Source organism: Eupeodes corollae, chromosome 3 (genome assembly GCF_945859685.1).
Source record: "Eupeodes corollae chromosome 3, idEupCoro1.1, whole genome shotgun sequence".
Lineage (NCBI taxonomy): Eukaryota > Metazoa > Arthropoda > Insecta > Diptera > Syrphidae > Eupeodes > Eupeodes corollae.
In genome coordinates, this window is record NC_079149.1 from 130,409 (window position 1) to 153,681 (window position 23,273).

Genomic DNA, 23,273 nt, shown 5'->3' on the forward strand with positions numbered 1-23,273 from the left:
AAAATTGACATTATGCCAATTTTGGGTAGAAGTCAGATTTTTTTTTATTTTTTGGAATTCAGTTTGATACAAAAAAAATAAGGAATAGACTTTAGACGTGGTGGGCAAAAAGCTTCAAAATAACTAAATAGTATTTGTGTCTTTAAAGCAATAAATTTGTTTAAAATATGTTTCTACATTTACATTTTTTAAGCTTCATCTTAAAACGTTTTATTTTTATGTTTCGTTATCTTTATTTGGGTTAATCTAATTTAACTAAGTTTGTTAGGGATTTTGTAAGTTTATTTGTGCGTAAATAAAATTATGGAAAAAAATCATTAATCTATGTTTATTAATTTTTCGTGTTTTTTTTTCATTCAAATTTACACACACCCTTTTTTTCAAGTTGGCATCCGGGGCAAAGAGGAAATATATTATTCATTAATTTTAATTTTTCGTGTTTTTTTTTCATTCAAATTTACACACACCCTTTTTTCAAGTTGGTATCCGGGGCATAGAGGAAATATATTATTCAGGTAGGACGGGTACCGGTCGGGACTCTAGATAATATATTTCCTCTATGATCCGGGGTATACCTATCGTCAACTTGAAATCACTTTAATTTCCTATATTGACGTATAAGTTCTACTAAACACTAACAGGAAGTGAAGCAAATGCGAGAAAAATACGAAGGAAAGACAAACGTCAAAAACATACAAGGAATAGCTTGTACAAAAACACTCTACATAAAGATATAAATACTTTGTACGTATCACCCTCTAAAACACATTTGTTTACATTGTTGTATTTGTAATGTGGAAGAATTCAACGAGAAATATTGAAATATTGTTTTCACGCACACAGAGAAACACTTACTGAGTTTTTTAGGTAAATTTAATAAATTAGAAGAGAAATTACACGCACACTATGAAAAACTTTATGAGGCCGATTTACAGTTTAGCTTATAGGCAAACCAAGATGTCTACCGAGGATTTATATCTGTATATAGAGTGTTTTTGAGCTTGTACGTGCATTCCGAGACAGATTTATTTCTATTTTTTATTTATTCCTTTCTCGTTCGCAATTCATTGATGCAAGGGAAACATGCCCTGTGTAATACCGGATTAAAAGAAAAAAATGTTTTTATGTAAAAGTTTAAGAGCACAAATTAAAACAAAAATCCTGTAGGAGCAGGTTACCAAACGCGCTCATTTAAAATCAACTAATTTTGGTCTTGAAAGGCAAGTCTGAACGCACCTATGGATACGCAGTATGACATACCGTTTTATTTATATTTTTTTATTTTTTCTTAGCAGGAACAGCACAGATTTTGGTCAAAAGTTTTAGCTCTTGTTTTTTCTCAAATTTAACTCTTAGTAAAAGTACAAGAAAATGTTATCGTTTTTTAGTAAAAAGAAACCCAGCCCTGACACTCCACCTGAAGACATAACAGTCAAAGGTCCGTCAGAAGTGAATGGAGAGGAATTCATAATAGTGGAAAATCAACATCAAGGAGGACCTGCGTCATTTAACAATCCTTCAACAATGATGCCACTTTATCCCTATCCACCTACCAATTTTGGTTTACCACCTTCCAACTATAATAATTCATCGAATGCGTCACAAACTCCTGTCCCATATGTCATGGGCATACCTTTTAATCTTTCACCTCAATTATGCACAAAGAATAGTTTCGAAGTGACGCAGATGGAAGTTGATGGAATTCTTGCACTCATGACTAAACAAATGCAATTGGATATTGATTATGATTTTAATTTAGAACGCGGAATTCTCAGTGAGTGCTATTAAAACTTTACTTTCTTAAGTTTCAAGCAAATAAACTGTTGTATTAATATTTATAAAATAAAATCACATAATGTTAGATTATGCTATTCCTAAAAATGATTTTAAATATTAAAAGTAAAGTTAATAGGTATAAAATGTTTTCTTTTCCATACAATAATAAAGTACCTATCTAAATAGTATTCAATATTCTTTTATTAAATCCTTCCTGCTCTTAGATTACAGCGTATAATATTTGTACCCTTTTCAGTTGCTGCATTTAATCTTTATGATTCAAATAATGTAGGCATTACATGTTAGTGTTAGGTGAAATAGAATTTACATGATGTTATAACATTAATCAGACCAAAAGAACCAAGATTTCTCGAAAGAACATGCTTATAACCACAAGATAGTCCTAAAAAATAACTGTACCTAATCAAAAATCAAGATTCATGTTTATAAAGTTCTAGTTTCAAAAATAACACTTAGAGTAGTATTCTATTTTATTAAATATTTTATAAATTGTTCAACAAAGTTAGTCAGTCTTATGTAGGCTGTAGGCCCTTATTTTAGTTTGTATGAGTATTAGAATTAACATAAGAACTAACCAAGGACCTATAGCCAACTCAGGACTAAAAAGTGAAGAAATTATTATTTTAAATTATTCAACCGCATAAGAAGCAACACTTTGTGGATTTTTTTGTTCATTCGTGATTTTATATCTGTCATGTCAGATTTAGTTTTCAACTTCACGATGCATTTAACAACAAAAGGTGCAAATTATATATTCGGTATATTTAACTATCTCCAAAAAATAAGCGACAGGTATTATTGATCGTCAAATAATAAGTTCAAATGTTACAAGCTCTTCTGTTTTCGTGGCATATCTAGACGACTTTTTTTCTTCGCATACATAAAACGAGCTTTTAATGAGGAATCAAACATTTTATTTGACGCTTTAAACTGTATTATCTGTTGTTTTTAAAAAATAATTCCATAGTATTGTTATAAAAAGTGCTTGATAGAGGTTCCACCTGCTCTCCTTTTATTGCGGCAATAATTTCCATTACTTGTCTGCAAATAAGATATAAGTTTCAAAAATGGCAGTTACATAATAAAAATCCATGCGTAAGCTTAACTAATTAGAACACACATTAAATAGGTACTAATTTGTTATGAAACTTACATTATTTGACATGGTTCATTTCGGGAATCGATTAAAGTTGACGGACTCCATTTTTCTTTTTTTTTAACGACAGGAAAATGTGTATTGATCAATTTGAAACCGGCGTGACTCGGTCGTATACCACACCACGGACTGTCTGTTTCAATCATTATTCTATCGTTAGGTATTTCTCTAACTGTTTCTAAGTTCTGCTGCGTCTTCAAAGAACATCCATTTATCCCAATATAAAATCCGTAATCTAAAATGCGCTTTGCTTGGTCAAGTGTTCCATCAAAACTGTGGACCACTCCTCCATTTGGTAAAACTTTATCTTTATTTCTTTCAATAATTTCCATGAAGTCATCAAAGGAATTCCGACAGTGTAAAAAAAGTGGAAGCTGGTAGTCTTTTGCAATGCTTAGTTGTTTTTCAAAATATTGCTTCTGTATTTCTTTTTCACAGAAGTGTAAACGATCATAGTCTAAGCCACATTCTCCCACAGCAATTACTTTTGAGGGATTTTCTTTGATTTTTGTGCACAAACCAACATAATAATCCTGTGGGTTTGATACAAACTCATTGCAGCGTGTTGGATGACATCCAATCGTTGTATAAAGCCGATCTGTAAGTGCCAAGCGTCAATAATTGTATTAAATGGTAGCTTAGAAAGTTAGGAAACAAAACTTCCCATCTTTATTAGCCAATTCAAGAGCAGCGTCAGCTTCAGTTAGAGTTCCCACGGTTATAATGATTTTCTTTAATCCTTGTTCCCATGAACGCTTCAGTACAATATCCAGATCTGCTTCATGTTTTTTTGAGCTTCCATAGATTCCTTGGAACATGGAGTCGGTCAGGTTGGCACCAATATCTGCGTAGGTGTGCGTACAATTATTAGTTTCTAAAAATGTTTTAATAAATCCAAACTTTTTATAACTTACCAATGAATTTGTTTTGCATTTTTAATAGATGAGTAAAAGGTTTCATACACAACAATTATAATAATGCAAGACAGTTTCGGATCCAAAACCGATAAACTACCTTCTTTCCTTTGTTTGACAGCAAATTGACAATTGAATTGAGATTTCATCGCTCTGTTTGGTAACTGAAAATTTCACTGTCATGTTTCATATTATGTTGATTCTGTTTCCTATGTTAGCGAAAAGTTTAAAGCACACTTAAGTGACCAGTTATAGCTATCAGTTAAATCCATAAGTGCAATTTTTGTCTAACATTCTTGAACGTTTAAGCGCTTCAATTTTAAGCAACCGATGAATGCAATGAGGGTAATCCTAATATCAAGCGTTTTTTTTTTCAAAATGAAACTGCATTTAAAGCTAAATTTATTCCGTAAATATATTTTAACAATTTTAATGATAAAATTTAATTTTTACTGAACTGCTGACAGCAGAATTGTAAAAGAAGGTGCGAAACTTTTGGTTACTTAATACGTCTAATTTAACGAAGTAAATCTTGTAATAATAAATATTTAGTTGCATCTTTTTGTATAAAACCTATTGTATATCAATTTTGTTTAGGTTCTCCATAGCCACAATGTTTGTGTATGGGGATAATTTGTAGATACCAAGGTTAAGTGGAAAAAGACTTTGAACTATTTTTCTTGAAAAGCTAAATAGATTTCTAAACAGGCCTTTTGATTAAAAACCTTAATATGACAGTTTCCTCTCAAAAACAAGAAAATAAACGAAAATAAATGTTTGTGAATATTTTAGATTACCAAACAGTCCTATTAAAGACGTTCGTTTCATACTTCGTAACTTCTGACTTGAGTTGAGAATAAAGTAATAGCAACGAGAAAAACTCAGTAAACACAATAAAAACAATTATTAAAAAAGAATTAAATTAATCTATTTGTTTTCTAGTAAATTAATAAAACACAATGTCGGTGCGGCACGATTGGTACCAATCCGACTCAAAGGTCGTCATTACAGTGCTTTTGAAAAACGCAGTGGAAAAAAATTACTCGGTTCACATCGAAAGAGAAAAAGTTCTAATGAAGGCCGATAATTATTCACTTGAACTTAATTTATATCGTCCCATAGTTCCAGAAAAATCGTCCCACAAAAGCACCTCCACGAAGGTAGAAATATCTTTAGCAAAAGAATCTTTCGAACGTTGGGATTGTCTGGAGATGAAAAATGTTCCCATAGTAACTGCACCACCTCCAATCCATAAACAAAATTGGGATAAAATTGCTAAAGAAGTGGAAAAAAGTGAAGAATCCGAGGCACAAAGCGAAGAAGCTCTTAATCAATTATTTAAGAAGATCTATAGCAATGCATCCCCCGAAGTTCAAAAGGCCATGAACAAGTCGTTTTCGGAATCTGGTGGAACTGTTCTGAGCACGAATTGGGATGAAGTTAGCAAGGCTAAGGTGGATGTCAAACCACCAGATGGCACCGAGTTTAGGAAATGGGACTAGATCTTTTGATTTGTTGAAATATTTTATTTCCAAAGCATTATTGTGTGTAAATTAACAATTCTCATTTTATGATTTCTTATTATATTAAATTTTCTAGTTTATTGAAACTGAGACACAAATAAAAATCGCTTTTGCAAGCCTCAAAGTAAAAAAACTATTGTAATTGTTTCTATTGCAAAATAATCTTAACAAAGTATTACAAAAATAAGCTTATAACGTCATGATTTTAAAAATAAATATGAGTTTACTGTATCTACTTTCTTTTGTTATAAAATGCGTTCAAAATAACCCAAGTGAAAATCTATGAATTTTAGTGTTAGTAATTTTATTTCATCACTCACACCTTTGTACACAATACTGCAGCCTTGTAATTCCTAGATACTTTTAGGTTAGTCGCGTTATTTTGTTTCATTTATTTAACGCAGAATTAAGTAATTGTTTGATCTTATTCAATTTATATTTTCTGAATTACTTAAGGCATAAGTAATTGCAAGTGAGTTCGAATTATTGGTCATAGCTCACCGTACACAGCTTTTCAAAAACTATAAACTTATGAAGCTAAATAGTCCAAATAACATAAAAAAATAGTTTATTGGTTAATTCTGAGGTAGAATTTTAATCCACGGATTTTGTGTCCATCCACTGTCGTATTTATTATTTATATAACTCGGTCTCCGTGGACACTTTTTACTTTACTTAATTCCAATATCTGTCGATAGTTCCTATTAGCCCCTATTATGATTGTAAAACGAGATTAATCTTACTTCTTTAAAGATATGCTCGTTTTTGTAATGTTTCGTAGCTGACGATTGATGTAAATTTATCAAAGTAAACCAACCACTTATACCAAACGACTTTTGTTACATGTCAATTATTAAAACTTAAGTTTAAGATTTTTAAATATTACACTCAATCTTGTTTTTTAATTCAATTACTTACCTCTTGAGGTAAAATAAGATCCACACACGATGAACTCATTTATTTTAAATAAAAATCCATTTGTTTCATATTACGAAATATATATATTTATTTTTTAGTTCTATAATTGCTCAGTACAATATACACGAATACAAAATTGTGCTTTTTGTTTTATTTCAAACTATTACATTGAATATTCATATATGTTTGTATATACTGAAGTCTAAGTTTCAGATATTTCAAGATTTATATAAAAAAGTTTTACCATTGAAACATATAATGTATGTATTTCTATAATATTTCTAGGGTAGGTTTATGTTTAAATGTTATATTTTTCAAATAGATTTTGTTTATTAACATAAATGTTTTGTTGCCAGATAGAAAAAAATAAACCAAATTAAATCGGTGAATACAATCAAGTAAATAAAAGTTTTTGTATAATATAAGGACTTGAGTTCGCTAGTGTTTCACCACAAAAGTTTTTGTAACCTAAGTACAATATCATTATGAACATTTTGAATAGCAAATTTATCGTGTGGCGTTTGATACGTGATGTAAAGTAAAGCACACCAACCTATTCAACCTATTTTTATTTTCTTAATTGCAAGCGACTAGTTCCAATTCCATTTTTTTAACAATATCGTTTATAAAAGTTCTGTTGTATGGCCTTGCCTCTATCCAGTGAACATAAAACTACCACAATATCGTTCTACGCTCGTTCAACATCAACTTAAGGTTAATATTTAAAGTATAAATTGTTGGCACTGGCAACACAAACTCCATATTATATTCGCTTAAGGCATGTTCAGGAAAATAAGACCTCTGTCATCGCATTTTCAAATTCGATTAAATTCTGAACATGCCCTTGTTTTACAATATAATTTTATTTGTTTTGTATGTAGCAATGATTTATTTTTTAACCAAAGATTTTAAATATTAAATGTTAGTTTTGTTTGGCATAAATTACGTTAAATGCAAAATGAAGCTAATATATTTCTCCATAGCACTGTTTTTGAAGCTTAAGTAAAGATTTCAAGTTCAAGAAGTTGGCAACTCAATATTATAAAAAATATCCATACAATAATTTTCGAATTCTCTCAAGTTAAAGGTGTAAAATATTAATCAGTTTCTATGTATGGTTTGATAGTTTATGCTGTATGAAAGTTGTGTAAATATTGTATAATTTAAAGTAAAAGACCTCTTTTCTGAGTTTCGGTCGGATCTAGTATTCAATTTCGATTTGTTGTTATCGGTTTCATTGCTCAAACTCAGTGTTTTATTAAAAAATGCCTTACCAATTTCATCTATAAGGTAAATCTGGTTGAGATTCTAATAATCAAAAAATTAAGTTTGAGCAAGAGAAAGAAAACAACAAAACGAAATAAGATGGGAAATTCAGAACAGAGTGATAGTATGAATATTTCCTACTTGTTATGAAATTTATTTGAAATTCTGTTTGTTTATTAGAAATTAAATTGGGTTCCATCAAATTTTCTGCTTTATAATTAGCATTGAAATAATGTTTTTTTTTTTATGATTGCGTTTTCGTTCATTAACCAGCATGCACGGACTGAAATAAAAAAGTAGACGTTAAAACTTTTACAAATAAATTAAATAAATTCAAATTAAGGCTTAACAGTAAATTAAATCAAATTAAATTGGCTTAACCTTTGATAGTGAAATTAATACTGGCTTACAAAGTATTTTAGTGTTTTTGGAAATAGAAACAATTCCTTTAGTGCAGTGTGCTTATAAGAAATTTAAAACATATTAATTGGCCAATTTAAAATCATATGTTTGTTCAATTGTTTTAAAATATTTTAAGATAACATAGAATTTAGGAAACAAACATTGTTAAATAACTTTCGATATAAATATCTTGGGCAATGAGGTTTTAAGGCGTATTACAATAAAGGTAATTTTATTTTTCATTTAGATATATTTTGAATTAGGACCTACCCTAGCAATATCGACACCGGTTATATTTTTCACCAACTCTGGCACTTTGTTCACTATCTGCAAAACTTCGCCTGTAAGCTTAGCGGCGCCAATATCTCCATTACCACTGGAAACCATTGTTATTTTCTTTGTTTGAGAAAGTGGTGCAGCAACTTCAGCAGCGACCTAAGAGGCAAACAAAATAGGACATTTTAAAGAAGTTATAAACTTCGAAGTCATACTAACCTTTGGTAATGTCTCTAGCAACATTTCAACCATTGCTGCTTCACGGTACTCCCTATAAGCTTCCGCCTTTTGTGCCATTTGCTCAGCTTCTGCTTTAGCTTTTGCTGCAATTGCAAATGCTTCTGCTTCACCCCGAATTTTGATCTAGAAAAATAAACTTCTAAGAACAGAAGAAAGAATACAATTTTGAGCAATTTACCGATTCGGCTTCGGCTTCAGCTTCTAAAACAACTCTAAATTTATTAGCTTCTGCTATTTTTTCCAAGCGGTATTTTTCGGCTTCTGCTGGACGACGTACTGTAGCTTCTAGCTCCCTTTCGCGACGCTGAATTTCTTGATCCTGTACAGCTATTTCTTGTGTACGTTCAATTACTTTTACTTGCATTTGTTCTTCCTTAATACGCTGCTTGGTCTTTGCTGCTTGTAATTCATAAGCCATTTCGGCTTCGGCTTTTTTAGTTTGAACTTCTACATCGTACGCTGCTTTTTTTAATTCGAAATCCCGTTGGGCTTTTGCAATTTCAGTGTCATTCAAGAATCGAGACGCCATGCGTTGCTCTTCGGCAATCGCTTCTTTAATTTGGGCATCACACCTGGCCTCAGCTTCTCCAATACGTGCGTCACGTTTTACCTCTGCAGTACGTGCCATACCCAAAGATTTTAGATATCCCTGAAATTTATCGTAATTTAAATGTAAACATAAATTTGTATGCTTACGAAAAGTATTTTTGTATACGTAAATAATATGTATATATTTGGAATATCATGCAGGAATTTTGAAGGGCAACATACAAGCAAAAAATTATTAATTACTTACGGTTTTGTCAGCAAATTTCTAAAGATAAAGCATTCTAGCCAAAATTTTAGTCTCGATGTTGAGAAAATGATCGATCGATTTAATAACTTATTTTAAAAGAAGCAAATTCATTAAATATTTTCCCAATTAAATACCGATGTTATTATTCCGTTAATGGATTCTAAGGTTATGCAACTGAACTCTTAAAAAAGCTATTAACAACAAAAACACGGACAATTCAAATTCTTTTCAATCATATTATTTTATGTATTCACTTTAGATATATTTATTGCAATTCATGTTGCACTCAAAATTGTTGTATTTAATCGTAATATTTTGTCCATTTTGAAATGAAATGTAAACTAAATATGATAAGAATTACAACAATGTTTGCAAGGTCAACATCTTTAACAAGTCAGAAAAGGTAATGCGAGTTCTTGAGCAAATGAAAAAATTGTGATACAGAAGAAAATAGTACCATTGTCGAAAGAATTAAAAATAAAAAACTTTTTCTAAAAATGTTTTTACCTCAGGTGCCTTGTTAAAATCTAAATCTTCTAGTCTCTTATAGACATATAAAACATGGTTAAAAATTGCCAGTAAAACTATAGCACATCATAAAATTAACATCATTTTAACTACATATTTAAATGAAGCTAAAATATACACTTCAATCAACAACACAAAAAAAAGAATATATTTCAAAAAAAAACATATTATCATAAAAAGTAACGTACCTTTGAGTCACCCTTTTGGCAGTTTTGAATAATGTAGCAAAACAACATAAATGGAGAAAAAAGAGAAAAGGTATATTTCAATGCAAACTCGTAGTCTACTTAATTAAGTTTGTTCTTATTTTAAAGTAAGATAGTCTTTATGGAACTGTGTAAATAGTTGTCCCTATTGTGTGAGTTTGGAACGGAACTAATACGAAACTTCGGTTCAAATTATCTCTTAATGAATATTTTGTAATTCACCAATTATCAAAATCAATAGAAAATATAAACCAGACAACAAAATATCCAAAAACAATCGTAATTCTGAGCTTTCAATCAAAAATATTGAAGTTGAATTTTAAGTAAGTGAGTTAAGGAACATTAGCGGGAATTCATTTTTTCCTCGAAATTGATCCCTATCATCTATCTACGGAACTTTGTAACCGTAAATGATGGTCAACAGCTTGCCCCGGAATTGAAATATAATATCCTTTTTTTAAATCGGATCTTTTTTTGTTCAATGTTTTTTTGTTAGCCCTTAATTCAATTTGCATTACTAGATCACATAATTATTTAAATTTTACGAACACAGATTACAAGCATTAATTATTAATCGCCAAATATAAATTTTAACTCATAGGTATGCCTGTTTGGTACTTACTGTATTTGGCTTTTCCCTAATGCAATTATTATCAGATGATATTTGTGTCTGTAAAAATATATATATAGGTAGCTAAAGTTTATTTATTTATTTTTCAAAAATTCAACTGCGTGAATGGTCTGGACACGACTTAGCATTTTTTGTGCAGCTTATTATTTTGCGCTGCAACTATCAAACTTGATTGTTTTATTGGAATATTAAGGAAAATACACGCTCTCCATTGATAAGTATTTAAAAATAAACCCACAGCATAAGCTTTCTATCCATATTGATGAAATACATTGATTTTTTTTCTAAATATTTATTAAGATAGAAATGAAACGCAATCAAGATTCAAATATTCGATCCGTTAAACTTCACAAAAAGTGCAAGTTTTCAATTTAAAAATGTTATATGTTCATAAAATATAGGTATTGCTATCTAAAAATGTAAGTATATGTATTATGTAAAAAAGGGACAATGCTTATAGGATGAAAATTGTTATTATTAAAGAAGATATTGAAATGAAATAAAGAACGACTGAAGAGTATTTATTTAAATTAAGGTAATGACAAACAAAAGGGAGTATCTATAGGTAAAATATTGTACGTTTTTTTTGTTAACATACATATAAATGAAAGCAAATGAGAGTTTTAAATTCATAACTGTTGAAAAAGAAAGTCATATATGCCTCACCTCTTCATCGCGTATATCCTTCAAAGTGTATGAAACTACAGTAATGCCCATATTAATCAAATCAGAGGATGCAACTTCAAAAACTTGCTTGCTAAACTTTTTTCGATCTTTGTAAATTTCTTCAACGGTCATTGATCCCATTATGGCTCTCTGATGACCTTCCAAGGTCACTAGAGCAATATGTTGTATTTCTGCTTCAGGTTTTCCAAGAAACTGCTCGCAAGCGGTCAGTAACATGTCCTCATTTTGGCCTTGAATTTTAACTTGCGCTATGCCAGTTACTGAAATTGGCACACCCTGGCTGGTATACACGCATGGACTCTCCACTTGAAGAGTCATGGTGTTCAGAGAAATTCTAATAAATTCAATAAAAAAATATTCAAGTTTTTCATTATGATTGGACAGATACCACTTACCTTTGCACTTGCTGTATTGATGGCCATACAAAAGCACGTCCTCCAGGAACTAGCAAAGGCTTCATATAGCAACATCCTTAATAAAAAAAATCAAGCAAACCCAAATGTTTAAACAAATCAATATAAAATAAGTTTATGTTGAGTACATTTTGAACACCTAAATTGTACCTCAGACCAGTTCGAAACAAGCATGTACCTTTCAGTTTTAATGTTCATGCCAATATTTAACTCATCTACTATATTTTTAATTAATTGAAGCTGAAGTTGTTTAAATAAGTTTTACAGCCAGTGAGAAACAAAATAAAATAGCTTTAAAGTTGATGTACCTAGTTGTAGTCATACCGTACAAACTTGCCAGGGAGCGGCCTAACCCAAAACTAAATACACTCAATTTGACATTTCAATCAGTGAACTTAGTTTCAAGCTCATGATCGCTTTAAAGTCAATTGTATAATTAGTTGCTTTAAGAAATTATTTTGGGCTTAACTTTCAAGCAGTGTGATCAATTCCAATGTTTCTTTCAAAAAATAGGTATAACATTCGTTAAAGCAAAACGATAGGCAAATTATGGCAATAGAAATAATACAAGTGGTTTATTTTAGCATTTAAATAGGAATATTAATTAAAATATTCAATTACTTTTCATTCTTCATTATAACAATATAAATCATTTTAGAATAAAAACAATTGGTAAGCACATTTGTATGTATGTACATACATACATAAATAGTTCAGGGGTGAAAAATCAATAACATGAATGACGTCATTTTGTAATTATATCTGCACTTTTTGGCTTAGTATTAAATTTATTGAATCATTTTAATAATTACCTGATACTACCAGAGCTTCATTTGGACCACACGTTACAAATCCCCAAGCCATTTTTATTAATAAGTCTAAATAATAGTTGCTATTGAATTGCCCGGAAAATTAACATACAAGATCAACTTCCTCGAAGTAAGTACGTCTGTATATGATGCTTCTTATAGCTGGAATCTCGATATTCGTTGGAGTTTTTGTCAAACAGGTCCAATAAATGTTTTCGTTTTTAAAGTGTAATTTTTTTATTAAGTATTTTTATTTGTTTTTTTTATCCGAATAATTATTTTTAATAAAAACTGATAATAGAATGTGAAGTGCGTTCTACTTGCTCTAAGAGAAAGAGACCGAATCGAAATCGCCGGACACGAAATAGATATAAAATAAAATGACAACTGGTCTACCCTCCTCAGCCTCACCCACAATGCAGAATGCAGTGTTGCCGTGATATAGAAAAAAAGTAGTTACGTTAGTTTCAAAAGTCGCTAGAATTGTATGCAACTTTTCAATAGTCACAAAAATCGAAACAAATAAAACCGGATATACTGCCCATTTTGTGTAATTCGTTTACATTTGTTTTATTGGCTCAACTTTTCACGAATTTGGGCTCTAGCAATTTCAGAGCGAGGAAACATTTACATATTTCTATTTTAAATTAATTTTCAAAGTTCACTTTTTCTTGGGGATTTCTTTAATTTCAGTGCTCAAAAGCATAAAGTAGTTTGCAAATACCCAAACTCGCACCCACCCCAAATCATTTATTGACCCTAAGCAGGGGGGTTGCATACCTAGCTGTTAGCACGCAGTATGACTTAAAGGTGTTTCCTCGCCCTAATATTTAAAACATGTTCTTTAAGACCCCTACCTAACTGTAAACAAAATCAGAAGAAAATTCGTGCTGCGGTAATGGAAAGTGGCTCCATTTTATTTTGTCGTCCTAAGAAAGTATATTCTTTGAAAATATTTTCCATTAAAAAAAAAATGTTCTCTTGGAAAATCGTTTAACATTAAATTTGTGTCCGAACATGTCCAATTTCCAGCAACCTGAAACGTGAAAACATACACAACAACCAGAAACGTCAAAACATACACAACAAACAAACAGAACTGCAAAAATCAAAGTTGGCGGGAAGACTTAACTCATCTCTGCTTTGAAAGTTAAGTTTATACTTTTTAATTATTGGGTGTAGTTGAGTTAGAAGATACAAAAATTCCACAATGAAATGCAAAATTCCTGAAATATCCTGGCATAATCGGGACCCAGTTCTAAGTGTTGATATTCAACCGAAAACTGAAGAATCTTCATTATACCGTTTGGCATCTGGAGGTACAGATTCACATGTTCTAATTTGGAGCCTTTCTTTGAATGAATCTGGCGAAGTGTCGTTGGAAGTTGCCGCTGATTTAACAAGACACCAAAGAGCTGTCAATGCTGTAAAGTGGTCTCCAAATGGAAAACTCTTAGCTTCTGGTGATGACGAAAGTGTAGTGTTTATTTGGAAGCAAAAAGACGAAAGTGAGCCCATGATGTACATTTTTGACAATACCAACGAACAGGACAAGGAAATTTGGATAACAATGAAAGTTCTGCGAGGGCATATGGAAGATATATATGATTTGAGCTGGTCTCCGAGTTCTCAATTTCTTGTCAGTGGATCTGTTGACAACACAGCCATCATTTGGGATGTTCAAAAAGGGAAGTCGGTCTCGATTCTAAAAGATCATAAAGGCTTTGTTCAAGGCGTGGCATGGGATCCTAAAAACCAATATATTGCTACTCTGAGCACAGACAGGTAAATAATGTATATAAAACACAGTATAAGAGTTAACATATCATTTTCAGAATTTTGAGGATCTTCGACACACAAACTAAAAAGGTGGTTCACAGAATCAGTAAGTCAGTATTGCCTGTGCCAAAGGAAAATGATTTGCATGAGAAAAAAGTGCGTTTGTATCATGACGATACGCTGCAAACATTCTTTCGACGCTTGTGTTTCTCTCCAGATGGGAAACTATTATTTACTCCAGCTGGAGTTGCTGATTACGACGGAGCTTCGAATGTCCTTCATACCACTTATGTATACAGTCGGTTCTCCCTTAAGCAACCTTCTTTGGTTCTACCCTCACCTGATCAGTATACAGTTGCAGTTAAATGTTGCCCCATTTTATTCAAACTACGCAACAAAGCAGAACCTGGATCCGCTGTTATTCCGCTTCCATATAGGGTGATATTTGCTGTTGCGACAAAGAGTTCTGTGTATCTCTACGACACTCAGCAGAAAGTCCCGTTTGGTCTAATTTCCAATATACACTATACTCGCCTCACAGATATTGCTTGGTCCAGTGATGGCAGAATAATGATTGTTTCTAGTACAGATGGATTTTGTTCTATTATAACTTTTGATGATGGTGAATTAGGAGAGAAATATGAAGACTCAAGTATTCTTCAGCCCCTGGAGGTAACATGTGATAAGAAAAATGGTAAAAACAAACAAAAAGAAAATGTCAATGGCAACAAGAAATTGGATTCTGAAAACGTGGGTATGATAAATAAAAAGATAGCAGAAACTTTAGGTTTTCCTGTAGAAAAGATTTCACATGATCTTATTATTGACAAAGATATCATAAGTTCAGAAGAAAAATTTGAATCCCCTGAGAAAAAGTTGCGGACAGCAACTCCGATTCTTGTTCGAAGGCATCCCCGAACGCCAAGTAGTAATACTACTAAAGATTCCTCGGACAATGCACAGTCTAATAAATCACATTTGGAATTTAGTCCACTTTCAACACAGAAAACAACTTTAGACAAAGGAAGTAGTAAAAAAGCAACACCAATCGCGTTTCGCCGACAACCCCGTGCGCTCATTCCAACAGCAGTTGAAAAAACTGCTATTGTTGAAGAAGCGATGGATGCTTGGCCCATCAAATTAGACTCGCCTGAAAATAGTGTCGCAGTCCAACAATCCTCAAAGTCATCAAATAAACTCGATAAAATAGAGCAAGTTAATAGCGAAAACGCCACTTCCACAATCAAAGAAGTACAAAACCAAGAAGCGTCAAACGATTGCACAGAAGATATTCATTTGGTATACGAAGAATCTGTTGACGAAACTCAAAACCAAAAAGAAGCGTTAACCGATGGAGTAACTTCAACAAAATCCTCACTTCTTGAAAATAAGGAACAATCTGCAAACTCAGAGGTGGTTGAAAAACCTTGTGGCATTCATGGAACTCCGGAGCGGAAAAACACAAGAAGAGTAGAATTAAAGACTATTTCTACCCCAAAATCAAAAAAAAAATTGTGATACTTCTTTATAGATACAATTTTTCTTTGCTAGTTGTATGTTTCTTTAATAATACATTTATTTTAAAAATAAAACGAGACATTTGGAAAACTTATTCTTTTAATGTGAATCTTATGTTATGACTGTCAATAAAACAATTGTAAATAAATCGTTCTAAATTTTGCTTCAAAACTTAAATTTTACAATTTATTTGTTTCAATAATGAGTTTAATTTAACGCTGTTGTCAACACGCTGTTGTTTTTATATTTTCATTGGTTCTGGTTCTGATATCTATTTTTGTTAAATTAAAATAAAATGTTGGTCGAGTTATTCTTTTCAGGCTAAGCAGCTATGTAAATAGAGGAAGTCCTAATGCTTTTATGGATGAATTTGGCTTGGATGTTTATATTAATTGAAATTAGATACTTGCACAAATTATCATCAACACAGCTGTTATTGTAGTTTTACCTTATTACATGTAATCGAATTCAAGAAATCATTGGTCATTTTCTTTAAAATAGTTAATAGTTAAAAATTGTACATATCTTTTCTCCTAATTACAACTCTGATATGCATAAAAATGCTTTCGGACACATATCCTAACTACTCACATCATCCTGGAAAATGAAATCTCAACTAAACTCTTAAATAAAACAACTGACAATATTACTCGCACACAAATTATTGGTCATTTTCTTTAAAATAGTTAATAGTTAAAAATTGTACATATCTTTTCTCCTAATTACAACTCTGATATGCATAAAAACGCTTTCGGAAACATTCCCTAACTACTCACATCATCCTGGAAAATGAAATCTCATCTAAACTCTTAAATAAAACAACTGACAATATTACTCGCACACAGAAATGGTTGAGACTTGTAAGCCACTAGACCCTAATTCTCAACGGATTGTTGCGCCACCTAATTTATATATTTTTAGTTTAAAATTGTATTTTATTTACAACACTGATATGAATAAAAATGATTGCTTTTAGAAACATTTCCTTACACTTAATTGTCCTGGAAAATAACAGCTCAACGGAATTCGTAGAAATAAAACATCAAACTTTCACAATAATTGTTTATTTTAAGCAATGTATATAAAAAGTTGTTGTATAAGATAAACGCGTCTATAAAATGTGTATATTATTTTCAATTATAAGGCCAAATATTTGATTTTATTATATAAATTTGATTCTAATTTTAATACATGTATAAATGTATTTATTCACTTCGTCTGATTTGTAAATTGTATAAATTGAAAGGCTTTCAAGCATATATCGAGCGCCAAAAATTATTAAATATTACAATTTATTACTGCCTGTGCATTTTAATTACATTCGGTTGTTATATTACCAATTAATTACACAATGCAATTAGAACTTAAAGTGACTTTCAGCCAAATGGGCTTACATGCTGTTCAATATTTATTTCTTGGCTGTGTTAAAGGGCCCGATACATATGATTTATTTTAGCATTGATATGTTTGAACACAGATATTTCACTTTATACTAAGTTTTTGTTTTTAATATTTTTAGAATTTTAATTAAAATGTTCCATCTTAAATATAAGTGAACTACTTAAAACTATTATTACCTTACACAACTATTTGTTATCTTATTTTATAATTTTCTTTTAATATTGTGATGTAAAATAAATTGCAATATCAAGTCTCACAACTTTAATTGGGTCGTTACAAAAACAAAAAAATTAAAATAAAATAACTAAAAAAACACAAAAGTGTAAAAAAAATTGGAATGTACTTGAGATTCTCACACAAAAATTAAAGATTCGTATTCGAGGACGGGGTTCATTGGAATGAGATATTAATTTAAAAATTAACCTGCAAAAGGCGGACGGGAATGCTTAAAAAATAATCAAATTCATGTTGTCTATCAATTGTTTTTAAAAACAAACATAATTTACGCTCCAAACAAAATTAAAATATAAAAAAAAAAACAATATTTTAGCAAAATATAACGTCGTTATTTATCTAGCAAATAGAGCTGCTAATAATATTCCCATAGTAGCGAATGTAGCATTTGGTAAATACACAGCCCCACCATAATATGCCTGTCCGCAAGCCGGAGGACATACTGGGATAACGGTTTCAAACAAATTTACTTTAGAATCGGCTTGGCCTAACTTGTTGACAGCCTTGCATACATAATCGCCGTATTGTCGCTTTTCAATCGTTATAACTCGCAGAGTTGAATCTGTGAATTCATCAGCCGTGGCGAAATGTGAAATACTGTAATGTTGATTGTTTGAAAGTTGAATATCATCCTTCATCCAAACAATAGCTGGTGGTGGATAAGCTTCAATGTGACACTCGAGATCCATGTCGTGTTGAAGGGCTTGACCAAGACGTGGGCGGGGAACTGTTATTACTGGGGCGAATTCAACTTCTAAGTTTACGTTACGTCGATCTCCTTTACTGACTCCATTATCGGCAACGCAGTAATAAGTTCCGCGGTCTTCTTTTTTTACCGATATTATTTTTAGAACGTTTCCGGTGAAGGTTGCGCTATCTGAAAGTTTAAAAGTAATGTTTTGTGTCATTCTATAATTATTTAAAAGAATTTGTATATTATAAATATCAATAAGTCTTGTTCCTTAGTATTGCGAAATTAACCAGTGTATTGTTTTCAAATCAATTGAATCAGAAAAGTACGCAGTTTAGGAACAAAACTGGATTGTACGTCAGTAGCGTCCGGTCTTGTTTCATAATAAAGAATGCTTAAAGTAACAAAACCAACAACTATATACTATGCCTACACAATTTTTGTTGACCTTGATCGTGAACTAATTTTGTGCTAGTCATTGTTGTATGCTGTATTGCTTTTCATCGCTAAAAGTTGCAGAATATGTTAATAATTGTCTCACTTTGATTTCCGGAAGGGGTCAGTATAGTTGTTTTAGAATTTTTGTCATGCACTTATTTTGTAACTAAAAGTATGCTTATCAAGCATATTTAAAAAAAAAAACAACACCTGTTCTCTGTTCTGAAAATATTACTCATTTATAGTGATTTTAAATTTGCAACAAACATTGAAAGTATCATATTTTTGCATACAAATTTTAATGTTATGACTTTCTACAGCCCATCGCTATTTAAGTTCCTTTAAAATGTTTCACTTCCAAAGTCAATTGAGTTCAAATAATTTAAGATTGAAAATTTAAAAAAACGTTGATAGCAAAGGCTAATCTCTTATTCTTTCTTTAGTCAGTATGTTTTTTTCCTTGTGTTTCAAAGAGAGTGCGTAAAATATTTGTGTATGCTCAATAATTTCAAGCGTTTAAATATAATTTTAACTGATTTGATAAATACAAAATGTTATTAAATGTCTCCTTGAGTTCAAAGGTGCAATTGAAATTGATTAAAAGATTGAATGTATTTTGTATTTATTTCTTACAAAAAAATGCGAATAAATAATTGAATCTTCAGTTGTGAGAACGGAATAAGTTTCGAAATTCAATGGATGGAAAATCTAATAATCGCCTTCATTATTCTTGCAAGCTAAGTTGTACGAGAAACATAGAAACAGAACAAAGAAACGCTCCAAAGACGCCTCGCCACTCCTGCCTTACCAACGACAATGACTTATGAAAATAAAATTCCCATAAACCATAAAAAGATGGAGGATGTCCGCAAAATCATATCGTATATAGAAAACGACAAGCAGGAGTTCTACCGTTCTACCTAACTATATTAACATGGCCAACCATAGCTTCTGAAGGTGATGAAGAAGAAGAAGGATAAAACTTTTTTTTTATTATATTTTTGTATGTGATCTTGCTTATGTATACCACTTTTTTTAATTACATAATTTCTACTATTACTCAAATATTTTGTTATCATTTAAAGCTTATTTTAAATAAATGATGTATTTATTTCATTAAACTTTGAGTTTTATTTTAAATTTCAAAACGTAAGGTGAAAGATCGGAATAAGTCCAACATATTCGGACCGTTATACCTGGCTACCAGAACCAACTACAAACATAATTTGTGTCTCATTTCTTTTAAATCCACGTGATCTTTATTTTATCTATAGGTCTTGCATCTCAAAAAAGTAAAATATCGACTCTATTCAGTTTTCTGCGTTGTCCCAACACTTTTGCAAAATGGACTTATTCCGTTCTTACAACTGACGATTCAATTATTGTATCATTTCATTCATCCTTATTTCATGTTATATTTTAAAACTAAACACTATTAAGGGCATAAACAAAGTATTTTTTCAAAGCAGGAAACTGAATTTAAAACTACTTGCCTAACTCTAGCGGAATTGGGATAATATTCATTTTTTATTTGTACAGGTAGCATCCCTTTATCCTACTACCGTTTAATTATGAGCACATCTTTGACCTTGTACTGTTACGCTAAACAGGTAGATATTAAATAAAAATATTCTTTTTTGGGTAGGTAGGTTAACAATGTTGCTAGTAATAAAAGGTCCTGCTTTAGGTAAATGGTTGCGTTCATATACCTCTTTTGTTGCACTTTCTTGAATATTTTTTTGGAAAAACCTATTCAATCAAGAGCAGTATAATTCTTCGCTGCACCTGCTCAAAAAGCATCGTTGAAAGTGTGTAGGTAACAGCACTGAGTATTTAAATTTGTATTTACCTGAACCGAAAAAATAAAATAAATAGATTCAGTTGTTATAAATGCCTATGCAGCATAATGGTCCTATTTTACTGGTATATTTTTTTGGTACACCTTCAATACAACATCTATCACAAGTATGAACACTTTTTATGAATGCAGCTATGTTAAACTGACAGTACTTTTGCTATCCAAGCGATTTCAATAGTCTACTTTTTTCATTACACCTCTTAATATCGAAGGACAAATAGTCTTGATTTAATATTTTTTAATATATTTTAGGTTATAATTATTAAAGGAAGCTTTTCCAAAAATGGCTAATAAAGACCACTCCAACATAAATGCATATGTTATGAATGCTATTTTATAAAAGTAGTTATAAGTAAGTATAAGGTGTATGTAGGTAATTTGTTAAAAACAAAGTAGTTTTGTTTCTAAACAGAAATTTGGAATAAATCAATGTGAAGTCCTGCAATGTAACAAATGCCTATTTATGTTTTCTTAATATTATATGTAAGTATCTTTCTGATTACAAAGGTACGGTGCAGACTAAGCAAACAACATGTCATTCTTGCGCATATACTTTTTCGTTAAAACTCAGTTGCTCTTCAAGATGTAACTACAAAACATGCCAAAAAAAAATTTGAGACTGAGTTTAAAGCCAAGCGTCTCAAGTGATTTTTTTCAGTATGAAAATATTGATTTTTAAAAATGGAACTAAATTGAAGAGGAATATCTATTTAAGAATATCTATTTAGTGATTGTATAAGAGCTAAGTATACAAATTACATGTTCTTTAAGAAAAGAAAAAGTAAACAACGTATTAGCAATTACTTAATCAAAAATTTGAATGAAAAACTAATTTCATTAACACTTTACTAAGATGATTCATACTGCCCATGACAAGTGTTTTGTAACATAACAGAGCGATACAAAGATCTTTGAAGAAAAAAATGAGGTACACTGCCGAATTTCTTAATTCATCTAGAACAAAATTTAACTCAGTATAAATGCAGGGGAAATTTTAAAAACTGATTTATATAATATTTCATAAAAGAATAAAGATTTCGAAATAGTACCTGTTGGTAAGATGGCGTTGTTCTCGCGACGCCAAGTTATCGTTGGGGTTGGGTAGCCACCAGCATAACATTCCATTTGCACTTCATTGCCTTCGGAAGCCACAATTGATTGGGTCGAATTATCCGAAATAACAGGTGGCCTTCTTACGGATAGTTTAACACCGGCGGTAACTCTATGTACCACCGAAATAACTACCTGACATTGATACGTTCCCGCGTCCGTTTCTTGGATATCTTTGACTTGTAATTTATAAGTTGATGAGTTTGGATCATATCGGAGTGCAAATCGTGAATCCTTAATAACTAGAGTGCTACCCGTTGATAGAAAAACGGGTTCACTGTCCATTTTAATCCAAACTACAGAGTATTCCTTAGCGTACTGCACAGAACAATCAAATTCAACCGTCCCACCAATGTCTTTGATTTGCTCCTGTGTGATGTAGGATATAGTTGGTGTTCTTTGCGCATAACTAAATGAACATAACAATGCGAGGAGTATTGATAAGCTTAAAGCATTCACCATGTTTAAAATTGTATTGCACTTGAAATAAATATGAATTAACTTTTAATTTTACAAACAATAGAAACTTTACAAAGCACAAGTACACCACACCCAAATACAGATGATGATGAATACAAAATATAAACTTTTCTTTGGAGCGACCGTTCAAAGCGTGACTTAGTACGAACAACGAAGGAATGCGAATGACAGTCAAGCCGACCACCATCTTGAATTGTTATGACTTTTGCAGGTTTCGTTTTTTAAGTGATGCCACTTTATGATCAAAGAGAAAATTTTTCACTACAAATGTAGTGTGGTAAAATAACAGGTTAATTTGGTAGCCCTCATCAACAGAGAGGTTACATGAGCGGTACTAGCTGATTATTCTTAAGGGACCAGTTGCACATTACAGTCCTGTATTTTAATTGTAGCTCAAAAATGTTAAAGTGCAGAAGCAAATTTGAATCTGAGTTAAAGATAATACGCAGTATAAATGCGTTGCTAAACTTATTTGATTCTCAGAGAAAATATAGTAGGTATGCAGATCAGAAAAATCAATTTAATATAATAATAAAAAATTTAACCTACGAAATTCTAAATCCACTAAAAATGTTTGAATTCAACTCGTAAATATAATCTATAAAACATTTGTTAGAGTTTCTTGTGTTGTGCAACTTGTTCAAATTTGTCAACCAAAAATAATAGTTTGTATATTATTTATCCCTTCAAAAGTAAAAATTAATTTTATTTAAAAAAAAATCACTTAAAAGTAAAAATTAATATATTAAAAAAAAAAAATCACTTCCCGCAGTTAGAATACAAAAAGATGAAATATGTTCTCATTTTCATTCCCCAAGCAAAGGTTTCAAGTACGACGACAAATCCCCAACAAGTTAAAAAAAAAAAGTTTTTGTGCTAGAATTCAAATTCCTTCGCTTAGTAATTTTATTGAAAATTATTTCAATTGCACTTACTAATAGATTATAAGCTGTGATACATAAAATACAAATACATAAATTGGTCGCAACTTAAAAACTTGTGAACTGTCTCTTGTTTTAAGAGATATTAACCAGACCATTAAATTTTAGTTCTGCATTCAAATATGAGTACTTTTTATTTTAGATTAAGCTGTGTAGATGACAAGTAAAACCATTGTATTTATGTATGTAGGTACACACGAAAAGTCAGTCAAGTGTTTTTGGAACACTAAAATAATTATACAAAAAGTTTAAGTGAGAAAA

At 31.1% G+C, this 23,273-nt stretch overlaps 6 protein-coding genes across 7 annotated transcripts; 3 read left to right on the forward strand and 3 right to left on the reverse strand.

Moving 5' to 3' along the window:
* Nucleotides 1–1,257: 1,257 nt before the first annotated feature.
* Nucleotides 1,258–1,964, forward strand: LOC129950184 (uncharacterized). The gene has a single exon (XM_056062031.1). It carries the CDS (start codon nt 1,372–1,374, stop codon nt 1,786–1,788), a length of 417 nt encoding a protein of 138 aa, XP_055918006.1. The 5' UTR covers nt 1,258–1,371; the 3' UTR covers nt 1,789–1,964.
* A 574-nt stretch (nt 1,965–2,538) lies between these two features.
* On the reverse strand, nt 2,539–4,028 carry LOC129950183 (deoxyribonuclease TATDN1). The gene is made up of 4 exons (XM_056062030.1): nt 3,868–4,028; nt 3,618–3,797; nt 2,951–3,551; nt 2,539–2,838 (listed from the first exon to the last, which is right to left on the reverse strand). The coding sequence occupies exons 1-4, from the start codon at nt 3,911–3,913 to the stop codon at nt 2,733–2,735; spliced, it is 933 nt and encodes a 310-aa protein (XP_055918005.1). The 5' UTR covers nt 3,914–4,028; the 3' UTR covers nt 2,539–2,732.
* Nucleotides 4,029–4,605: 577 nt separating this feature from the next.
* Nucleotides 4,606–5,621, forward strand: LOC129949009 (protein SGT1 homolog). Its single transcript, XM_056060195.1, has 2 exons — nt 4,606–4,751; nt 4,810–5,621. The coding sequence occupies exon 2, from the start codon at nt 4,827–4,829 to the stop codon at nt 5,367–5,369; it is 543 nt and encodes a 180-aa protein (XP_055916170.1). The 5' UTR covers nt 4,606–4,751; nt 4,810–4,826; the 3' UTR covers nt 5,370–5,621.
* A 1,308-nt stretch (nt 5,622–6,929) lies between these two features.
* On the reverse strand, nt 6,930–12,920 carry LOC129949008 (flotillin-1). Of its 2 annotated transcripts, XM_056060193.1 has the most exons (8): nt 12,566–12,920; nt 11,736–11,811; nt 11,320–11,674; nt 10,005–10,016; nt 8,671–9,141; nt 8,472–8,615; nt 8,247–8,411; nt 6,930–7,857 (listed from the first exon to the last, which is right to left on the reverse strand). In XM_056060193.1, the coding sequence occupies exons 1-8, from the start codon at nt 12,615–12,617 to the stop codon at nt 7,840–7,842; spliced, it is 1,293 nt and encodes a 430-aa protein (XP_055916168.1). In that variant the 5' UTR covers nt 12,618–12,920; the 3' UTR covers nt 6,930–7,839. The 2 variants fall into 2 exon arrangements, with proteins under 2 accessions (XP_055916168.1, XP_055916169.1); XM_056060194.1 differs by lacking the exon at nt 10,005–10,016 and having other exon boundaries at nt 12,566–12,919.
* A 680-nt stretch (nt 12,921–13,600) lies between these two features.
* Nucleotides 13,601–16,036, forward strand: LOC129952152 (chromatin assembly factor 1 subunit B). The gene is made up of 2 exons (XM_056064605.1): nt 13,601–14,347; nt 14,398–16,036. The coding sequence occupies exons 1-2, from the start codon at nt 13,773–13,775 to the stop codon at nt 15,857–15,859; spliced, it is 2,037 nt and encodes a 678-aa protein (XP_055920580.1). The 5' UTR covers nt 13,601–13,772; the 3' UTR covers nt 15,860–16,036.
* Nucleotides 16,037–16,907: 871 nt separating this feature from the next.
* LOC129950044 (lachesin) lies at nt 16,908–22,240 on the reverse strand. Its single transcript, XM_056061818.1, has 2 exons — nt 21,531–22,240; nt 16,908–18,371 (listed from the first exon to the last, which is right to left on the reverse strand). The coding sequence occupies exons 1-2, from the start codon at nt 22,051–22,053 to the stop codon at nt 17,830–17,832; spliced, it is 1,065 nt and encodes a 354-aa protein (XP_055917793.1). The 5' UTR covers nt 22,054–22,240; the 3' UTR covers nt 16,908–17,829.
* Between the last annotated feature and the right edge of the window lie 1,033 nt (nt 22,241–23,273).

Coding starts and splice junctions, on each gene's coding strand:
- LOC129950044 (XM_056061818.1), bottom strand. CDS start 22,053: ATGGTGAATGCTTTAAGCTTATCAATACTCCTCGCATTGTTATGTTCA. Junction 18,372..21,530: donor CAACGCCATCTTACCAACAG/GTACTATTTCGA, acceptor TTAAACTTTCAG/ATAGCGCAACCTTCACCGGA.
- LOC129949009 (XM_056060195.1), top strand. CDS start 4,827: ATGTCGGTGCGGCACGATTGGTACCAATCCGACTCAAAGGTCGTCATT.
- LOC129950184 (XM_056062031.1), top strand. CDS start 1,372: ATGTTATCGTTTTTTAGTAAAAAGAAACCCAGCCCTGACACTCCACCT.
- LOC129950183 (XM_056062030.1), bottom strand. CDS start 3,913: ATGAAACCTTTTACTCATCTATTAAAAATGCAAAACAAATTCATTG. Junction 3,798..3,867: donor AATGCAAAACAAATTCATTG/GTAAGTTATAAA, acceptor ACACCTACGCAG/ATATTGGTGCCAACCTGACC. Junction 3,552..3,617: donor TGAATTGGCTAATAAAGATG/GGAAGTTTTGTT, acceptor TGGCACTTACAG/ATCGGCTTTATACAACGATT.
- LOC129949008 (XM_056060193.1), bottom strand. CDS start 12,617: ATGGCTTGGGGATTTGTAACGTGTGGTCCAAATGAAGCTCTGGTAGTA. Junction 11,675..11,735: donor TCAATACAGCAAGTGCAAAG/GTAAGTGGTATC, acceptor TGAATTTATTAG/AATTTCTCTGAACACCATGA. Junction 8,616..8,670: donor CTGAAGCCGAAGCCGAATCG/GTAAATTGCTCA, acceptor TTATTTTTCTAG/ATCAAAATTCGGGGTGAAGC.
- LOC129952152 (XM_056064605.1), top strand. CDS start 13,773: ATGAAATGCAAAATTCCTGAAATATCCTGGCATAATCGGGACCCAGTT. Junction 14,348..14,397: donor GCTACTCTGAGCACAGACAG/GTAAATAATGTA, acceptor TATCATTTTCAG/AATTTTGAGGATCTTCGACA.